General features: G+C 41.2%; 1 protein-coding gene across 1 annotated transcript in view; it reads left to right on the top strand.

Moving 5' to 3' along the window:
• ush2a (Usher syndrome 2A (autosomal recessive, mild)) overlaps positions 1 to 10,000 on the top strand; it is a gene marked incomplete at both ends in the record, with an annotated part of 469,579 nt that overhangs the window by 359,749 nt on the left and 99,830 nt on the right. Inside the window, 1 exon segment of the mRNA XM_084308263.1 lies at positions 5,819 to 6,016. Within this exon segment, the coding sequence (XP_084164389.1) occupies positions 5,819 to 6,016 (198 nt within the window).

The raw sequence follows: 10,000 nt of genomic DNA, 5'->3' as shown, positions 1-10,000 counted from the left end.
ACAGTATATTATATATACCTGCTACATGAACCCACCCTGAATTCCACTAAAATCCTGAACCGACAGGACACACTAACAGGGACCTCCAACACTACGTCAGAACCAGCACGGTTTACCTAAAGATACGCATCTTAAAATCAGCTAGAAGCTACCTGTCAAACAGGTTCAGAGAAAACAAAAGGGTGTACAGTCCTATGTTCCTCCTAGAATCGCTTGGTGCCTTATACACCAACATACCCGGCCTACTTGAGTCCCATATCTTACCTGTGAGCACATGCAGTAACACTACTTACAGTGACACATTGCAAGACAAAAGTGTACACAGACTAAACAAATATGCACTAACTGCAGCAACTACAGTACACTACCCATTGACCTTACATAACACCGGTTCCTACGGTGTGAGCTAACTGCAGCCGCTACAGTACACTGCCCTGCAAAAGCTAACCGCAGTCACTACAGTACACTGCCCATTGACCTTACATAACATCGGTTCCTACGGTGTGAGCTAACTGCAGCAACTACGGTACACTGCCCCGCAACCTAAACACTTAGACACAAACACAAGAAGACGTGAAATCAAAAAAAAAATTGGCTCTGCACAAACCAGAGTTCCCATGACATGACAGAGAGTTCCCGACTCTGTATGGTGCAGGGTTCCCGTGGCTCTGCACAACGCAGAGAGTTCCAGTGACACGGCAATAAAGTTCCAGGCTCTGCTCGCTGCCATATTACTATACTACTGCAACTGTTGTCAAACAGTTAGCCGAATAATAATCAATAATCCCATATTCCCAATTGTACTATTTACATGTATTTAAACCAATATCAGAAAAATTATGAACTCTCCTCTACGACATAGGAATCCATCTTCTTTTTTTTCAAATGCTTTAGCATCTTCAACAAAAAACTAAAAAACCAAAACTGATCACCAGTTCTTTTCAATAACTCAACTGTCCTCAGAAAGAACATAATGTCCTTGCAACTGTGACATCCTCTTATTTTTCAGAAAGAACACAATGTCCTTGCAACTGTGACATCCTCTTATTTTTCAGAAAGAACACAATGTCCTTGCAACTGTGACACCTTCCCAAGGGAACTTTCTTTATTCTTCTTCTTCGTCTTCCCCGGCGTCCAACGACCTCCGGTGATCAAGCTGGTCTTGATCCTCATTGCAAAAAAAAATTAATATAGTGATCACAGCATTTTTCCAATGACTCAGCTCTTTTTCTTCTGTGGTTCTGACGTTCGACGACCTCCGGTGATCAAGCTGGTGTTGATTCTTCCGTCGTCCGGGTCAACGGCACCAATGTAGCCGGTTCAAGGCCTACTCCTCAATGTCGGTCGTGTATGGGAAGTGAAGACAGGCTCGTGATCCATTTCAATATTTATTTGCCCTGTCAGACAGATAAACAAGACAGTATTAAGTCTTGTCCACTAGATGGCACCCACAGCTCACAGGCTCTTCAAACACCCAGTATAGACTGACGTTTTGAATTGGACATTTGAAATATCACATTTATAATGAAACAATACAATAAAATAATACAAAATAAACAATACGATTCATCCATTTACCTGCCAGACAGATAAACAAGACAGTATTAAGTCTTGTCCACTAGATGGCACCCACAGCTCACAGGCTGCAATGGGGAAATAGTCACATTTCAGGTCAAGGCCTACTCACATGTGGTCATATCAAAAGTTCGTCACCACAGTTAAATTCCTTTACAAAAAGTGCACAACTGCTTATCTTTAACGTAGATATTATTATACACACTTGGTTCATTGCCCGAAACCTTATTTACAACATTTAAACCATCATACGTTCTTTTAGACCAGAGATATATTTACAGACACTGAGCAGACATCTTACCTCTTCAAACACCCAGTATAGACTGGCGTGAAGAGGGACGCGCAAGAGGAAATACGTCACTTCGGAAGGAAGTGACAACACAACGATTTCAAAATAAACTACTTTGAGAATAAAAATAATAATAATTGAATTAAAATAAAACGTGAGGGATTATTATTTGTAGAATACATAACAGTATATTATATATACCTGCTACAGTTGCGTGTGACGTTTTCCCAGAGAAGAATGCTTTGTGAGCGGCTCTACCACGCTCACACACAAACAGAGGAGGAAGCGGACAGATCAGACCGGCATTGATTCTGCTCACAATATGCCAAAGCGAAAATGTACATTACAGATGAACTGCAGAGAAAATTCCCAATTTACCGCCCTGGTCGAGACAAATGGGAGACGGAGTGCAACGCATGCTAAGCTTGACCATATGTTTCTGTGTCTAATAAAGGTGCTGGAGATCTCAAAGCTCACATGGACACAGAAAAACATTAAACATTAAACCTGTGCGAGGCAAGAGTTTGATGGCAAAGTTGACTGAATTGATTGAAGTATGCAACTATACAGAGAGATAAAGAAAATTATTTAAAACTATTTTGATGCCTCAAAATTATGTTTTGGTATGATTTATGATGATATAAGATGCTTATGATACAATCATTCTAAGGATTATGTGTGTAATCAATTAGTTTTGTACACTAATTGCAAGTTATGCATATCTTTGTGAAGTTACTGTTTTATAATTTACCTTACATTGAAAAGATACAAAAATATATTTTTGAAAGCTGGATTTTCTAATACAGAAGAGGTATTATTTAGAACATTAATTCATATTTTCTTTGTATTTATTTTGTCCAGTAAGACTTGAAAATAGCTTTATTAAGTTGTAAAGCCATGGCCTATATTCGATTTCATAATTCTATTCTATTCTACTGTGCTTAACTTAGTTCATATTTCATTTTATATTACACCACCCCTTTATTGTGATTATAACCTAAGCCTGTATAATAATAAATAATAATATAATAATAATATATAATAATAATAAATTGACATTCCCTAATAGATAGTGTGTACGTAAATGAAAATGTATGTGTCTGATAAAGAGATAGGGATATACGTGGATGAAAAGGTATGGGTCTGATATGGATATATTATTAGAAGATTGTATAATTGGTTGATAGGAACATAGATAATGTATGTAAAAGCTAAATAGTATATTATGCTGTATTGTATTATGAATTAGTTATGAGTAGGTTGTATTGTATTATGAATTTGATTAGGAGTATTTATTGTTGTTTTAATTGTCTGTATGCCATGTGAATGTTGTGAGTGTATAAAGTATGCACTGTATTTTACATGTTATGGACCCCAGGAAGAATAGCCACAGCACTGCTGTGGCTAATGGGGATCCAAATAAACGTAAACTTAAACCACAATTATCTGGCACACTTTTTGGGGACTGTAAACCGGTGCGATTGAGGCATCTAAAGCGCATCTTTAATAAGCCAAATGTGCGCTCGATCACACCGCATGTTCTGATGTGAGCCCGGTTGTATGCTGCATTGCTGCCTCTCCCACGTTCGTTGGGTTACGCACAGGAGTCATCAGCCATGGCTGGAGTTGGTCCGCCATCACCTATGATACAAAAGCGCATACTTTTTCCTACATTTGCAATGAATATTACAGCACAAACGTTTTCTGAAAAATACTTTCTAACCCAGCAGGTATTGCCATCCATGGCTTGCATCGTTCGGTATAGACTGCTGTTCCGAAAGATATAGCTGTCGTGCACTGACCCAGGGAACTTGGCAACCACATTAGTAATTCAATTACTAGCATTACACAACACCTGGATATTGATGGAATAGGTATGTTTCCTATTTAGAAAAACGTGCTCATTTTCGCCGTGTGGTACAATTGCAATGTGAGTGCTGTCAATCGCGGCCACAATATTGGGGAAGCCGACAGTGTTAAAAAAAAAAATGCTTTGTCACTTATAATTGTACTATATTCTATTGTACTATATTCTATTGTGCTATATTTAATTTAGTTTATATCCCATTTAATTGTCGCTTATAAAAAAGAAAAAAAAATAACAAACAGACACAACTTACAAACTAAAGTGGGAAACAAACTCTGAATAAATAAATAGAGTTTATTCTGGAGCATAACGCCGACAACATTGGGAAAGTTAAATAACAATATTTAAATAATAAATACGATTGCATGGGATCTCTGGGTAGCTGCTCAATATCATCCTTGATTTCATTCAGAGTGATATTCTCCTTCGAAATATTCTTTCGTGGTCACGCTGTTACTGCTGCCATGATCACCTGTGAAGAGGCACCTGTGAAGAGGCTCATTTACATAGAAAGGGGACATGTTCCGCCCATATTACCACATTTAAATATGCGCCAATTGCAACGGACGCAATGCTGACGGAACGCATGAGCCACCTCATTTGACCCGCTGTGCGTCCTTTGAGAGCGATGTGCACCGGCTTTGCGTCGGAAAAAGCTGTGCAAACCCTTTGTGGATTCCGCCCTTTGTGTTTAAAAGCACTTCTGTCTACCCAACACAATCGACGGCTTCCCTGTACCCTTATCTCCCCAAGTAAAAAGCCTTAGTGTCATTCTGGACGGCTCCCTCTCATTTGCACCACATATTAAAAACATCACCCGTACTGCTTTCTTTCACCTCCGTAACATCTCCAGACTCTGCCCATCTCTGTCCCAATCTAGCATCCTCCCATTCCTAACTGTTACCATCAACTCCTTCAATGTGTTATTCTCACTTTTCTTATATTATATATAAACATTTAAACAAAACATTTGAACATACACACACATTATATCCCTGTACACACAATCCATTTACCACCTTCCATTTATCATATGGGTGATTGTGCACCTGCATGTTTTATTTGCGTGCGTGCGTGCGTGCGTGCGTGCGTGCGTGCGTGCGTGCGTGCGTGCGTGCGTGCGTGTGTGTGTGTGTGTGTGTGTTTTGCTTGCTCAGTATATGGTGGATGTAAAGACCAAGTCTCAGGCGACCATTTAAAACATGGTCGTATTTACAGCTACAATCCCTTAGCACTCCTAAAGACAATACTTTGTGGCGCGCGTGTGTGTGTGTGTGTGTGTGTGTGTGTGTGTGTGTGTGTGTGTGTGTGTGTGTGTGTGTGTACTGTATTGTATTGTAAAGCTCTCTTGAGGGCCAGATAAGGATCTGTACCCCAGTGGTGGTGCATATGTTAGCTATATGTTCATTATCAGTTTCCTCACCGGACACATGTTGTCAAGGATCAGGCCTGGAACAGCATTACAGTAACAATCACTACATAGTCTGTTGATGAGGGGAGGCAGGCTGGCCCAGAGGCAGAGAGGGTGACCAGTAATTCACAGGTCACTGGTTCCATCATAATTCAGGTTGTGAACTAGCAATGCATCGAAACTGCCCACCATCTCAGCCAACGTGCGCCCTCGAGCAAGGCACTGAACCCACAAAATGCTCCAGGGGCGCTGCACTGACCTCTCTGAAGAAACACACATCTGTGACAGTGTGCGCTGTATGTGTAACTAGGAGGGATCTGCAGAAAGACTCATTTCAATTTCAGTGTGTAAATTGACATTGCATAACATTGCTCTTCATGATTATAATCTGAATATTATAAGTTATCTCCGAAGGAGTTTTTGGAATGTTACACCAAGCAAACCTATTGCAAACAAAATGCTGATTGTGCCTCTTCTGTACAAACTGTGAAAAAAGGGGCGACAAAGAGCTTGTAAAAGTGATACCTGAGAGGTGATATTTTTGGAGATACAAGGACTTAATCTAACTTTTTGTTGTATTGCATTGAGCATTCATTCATTCAATTGTATTAATTAATTCCATGTCATTCATTCATTCATTCATTCATTCATTCATTCATTCATTCATTCATTCCAGATTCAGACTTGGAGCCCTTTACCACCTATGAGTACAGAGTGAGTGGCTGGAACAGCTTTGGCCTCAGCACCAGTGACACAACCATGGTGACCACCAATGAGGACGCGCCCTGGGGATTGGCCCCGCCCCGGTGGAGTCGCCTAGGGGACCGAGATGACATCATCCAGCTGCAATGGCAGGCTCCTGCTAAGCCTAATGGTATGTGGTGTGTGTATGTGCGTGTGCGTGTGCACTCATGGCTTATAGACACAGGCAATCTCTCATTAAACAAAAAGCACAGGTATGAATAAACATGTATTCTTCCTAAAAACTAGAATTGATTACTTCAAGCATGAGTCATCCAGATTTCACACAGCCTTCCTGAGATGCCCTTCGTACATAATAACAAGGTTGTGCTCCGTACTCCAGAGCTGTACTTTTCAACCTTGGGTCTCAGCAGGGGAACTGGTGGGTCACAGGAAGAGGGATGAGGACCAACGCTAAGTGGGTTTCTAATATTAGACGAGGATCCACTCTATTTTGCCAATAGAGGGCGCCCAAAGCACAGGGAGTGTAGAATGAATTGCGGTCAGTGGGGACTAACAAAAGACAGGTTGGGGGGGGGATACTCTTTAATTTCTCTAAAGGTTGTTTATATAGATAGCAAAGGCTCATCAAAGGTAACATGTTCTCTTGAGCATTTTCTATTCACGATCACATGATGAGACAATGACATGTGCTCTGCTAAACTGTTTTTAAGACATGCCTAAACCGGCATTTCCTTCACTGGCGGACACTTTTCCTTGAAAGCGCTACTGTAATTACTCACATCATCATACATTAATGAAATGGGGCTCATCAGATGCACAAGTGCGTTCAATTAATGCAACTCCAGGGACTACAACAAATCTAAAAAACATGCGGAAATCACATCTTGGTAAATTTGCATGTATTTTTTTTACTGCATGGGACTAGCATAAATGTCACATATTTGTAAAGTAATTTGTAAAGTTGTGAGACTATTGTGGGTCCAGTGCGATTTTATTCATATATCTTGAATTGAGAGGTCAAGAGACTCTATTTAATGGCCATACAATTTTTTTTCCAAAATTCAGTTAATCGGATGGACACAATCTCTACCAGCAGGGTCATGATTTAAATGAGATTATACCATGGAAATACTATGATATCACCATCTGTGTCATGGTTTAGATTAGATTATATATACAGTAGCATGGTATTATTGAACCTTATAACGTGCACCGGGTCGTATACGTCCCGTTTCACACTTGCGCGCACGTCACGGCACTTTGCGAGCATCTACCGGCACAGGGCTGCATTTTCTTATTTTTTTTTAAACTTTTTTCTCCTTCTTTTTCTGTTTTTCTCCCATCCCAATTTAGTCGTGCCAATTCCCCCCTCCCCTGTCTTGATCGTTGCTCGCATGTGCCCCCCACTGGTCGGTCGTAGGGAGGGTTAAATAATCTATCGCATGTCCCCTCCGATACATGCGGGGTCAGCCAGCCACATCTTTTCACCTCCCAGCACGGACTCTCATTGGCGAGGTGTAACGTGTGGGAGGCTCACACTACCCTCGCCATCTCCTGTCCTTGCTGTGCAGGGGCCCTGACCGACCTATAGGAGTCGCTGTTTACAACGACCAGATTACCACCCATCGACTTCCCTCCCGCTGACTCTGCCAATTGAGTCAGTATGACGGCCGGCCCAAGCCGGAGGCAACGCTGACAGCCAGTCTCTCGCGTTGGTGACGAGCGCTTAGACCGCTGCGCCACCCAGCCGCCTGGGGCTGCATTTTTCTAAACTTGAATTTGCCGCCTTTCGAACGCCACCTCACTCGACCAATTCCATGCCTCGCTTCTCGAGTTATATGACGATATGTCAGGCGAGTGTCTTTTTACAGGCCGTGCGTCAAAGGACCACGTCTGACTGTATACTCGAGAACTGACCAATCACCGCTGATGGCGAAAATTATTGGTCACCGTTGTAGCCAACAAGTGTCCGCTTCCAATGATACCCCGTGATACAACGTGTGGGGGGGGGGTGGTGCAACTAGAGGAAGTAGGTGAAAGTTGACAAGCGAAAAATAGTTGGAACCCATTCTCTGCCACCACTTTGACCATCCTAAACCATCCTCTGCCAGCACTATTTGTCTATGGAGATGTTCACCTTCTTTGCAGGGCTATAACTTTTTAAATTGTATTGCTAAATTGACATTACTATGGCCCATTCAACATCAATTATCTATCGTTCAGGATGTAGGAACATTTAACTTTTTCATTCACACATTCATACTAAAATACCGTCTAGAGTATAAATATGTTTTTATCGTTTTCTGCACTATTTCATAGAACGTGAGATATAGGCATAAATGCATTATTAGATTATCCAATGCAGTTTGATACCGATCCATGCTATATTAAAAATTTCAACTGTACATGGTCCTAAACGTCATGACTGATCGTCTGCGGGTGAACGGAGGGGGGGGGGGGGTCTAGTTTATAATTCAATGACCGACGTTAAATGATTTATGTAGTATGGGTGATATATTGATCAGAGCAGTTTGTATCGAAAATTATAAAGAAAAACGCTGAAACTCACGTCAGTCTCCTCGTAGCGTTGGGCGATGAGAGTGGAGCAAACAGATCCCAATTATGTGATGTTGATCGATGCGATCCATTTCCGGTTTGTATATTACTAATACACGTCCAAATCATGTTGATTATTGAGTTATGGCAAAGATCCATATCCACAGTGTCTGTATTATTATGGGACGATAAACGAGTGGCCGGACGAAAATAGGGGACGGACCGAGCTCCAATGGGCACTTCCGGTTTGGCAACTCGCAGATCGGCCACCAGGTGGCGGTATTGAAGCGTTGCAGAGTTGTGATGGCTCAGACAGCATCAGCCAAGACTCCGTGGGTGAAATATGAATACCATGACGAAAATATGAAATATTGATCTCAAACACGCCTTACAGCGTGATTGGCAGACAACGCATGGCGGAGAAACCCGCCTTAACACGTGATTGGCAGATAATGGGTTAATCTTCAGGACACACAGAGGTGGATATCCATTCGGGATCTTCATGCCTTTTTTTTTTGGTACACGGTTTACTAAAACCTTTCTCAAGCACTCATTATTGAACACATTTTTATAAAAATTTGACCTGTACTACATAAGACTTCAGGAATGGAACTTCATGGAAACAGAGTGTTTTCCAGCTCATACCTATATGCTGGAACTTACAAACAGGACTCTGGCAACCACTAAAGAGAAATATGAGTACACAAGTTCAAGTTCAACTCAAGTTCAAACCTCTGTTACTCAGGGGTGCCAGGGTGGTGCACCACGTAACGCACTGTAGTGCAACACGGCCGTCCTGGGTCGACTCCCGGACCCGGCGTCATTTGCCACATGTCTTACCCCACATATCTCGTCCCATCCTTCCTCTCTGCCAGACTTATCCGTTTTTGCTTTAGTAACTGCAGAATGTTATCTTTCAAAAAAGACCAGACTCATGCATGTGCTATAAGTATAAAGTATAAATCTAATCTTTCCAAAAAAAGTATGCAGTCCTCAAAATCAAGTAAGAAATTGCCACTTTTTGGACCACCTGTTAAATTAAGTACAAAATTAAGTACAACATTATTACAATGGTGATACATGACTTTTATCATGACAGTGGTAAATTATTTGTACAATAGGGGGGTGTAGTTGTTACCTCATTGCCGTATTTCGTGTTCCACCCTCTTTGGAACACAATGCATTTCCCCATTGCCCATTTGTAAATTGTCTCGTTTAAAACAAATAAAGCATTAACATTGGCATGGTGTACCTTTCTGTGCCACAATCTATAGCTCAACATGAAAATATTCGCGATTAATCATAAAAGAAAATCGCCAAATTTTATTTCAACCAAAAATGCTTAAAAAATTATGTTAGTGATAGAAGGGAACTAATTTTATGCAAAACTGGAAAGCTTTTCAATTTCCATGCGGCAGAATTGTTACAATAGCCGATAATCCATTTTCCCAATGATAAATCCCTATACGGGTGGAACAACCAGTGACGTCAGACTACGCCTCCATATGGCCGATACCATCAAAGCTAAACTACCATGATACTTTTTTTGTAAGGGATGGTATTCACAGTTTCAGTTGATGCTTTTAGCTTCACTCTA

Source organism: Notolepis coatsorum (genome assembly GCF_963971535.1).
Source record: "Notolepis coatsorum genome assembly, chromosome: 2".
In the NCBI taxonomy this organism is placed as follows: Eukaryota; Metazoa; Chordata; class Actinopteri; order Aulopiformes; family Paralepididae; genus Notolepis; species Notolepis coatsorum.
The sequence above is the reverse complement of the archived record's forward strand: the minus strand, read 5'-3'. Positions and strand labels throughout refer to the sequence as shown.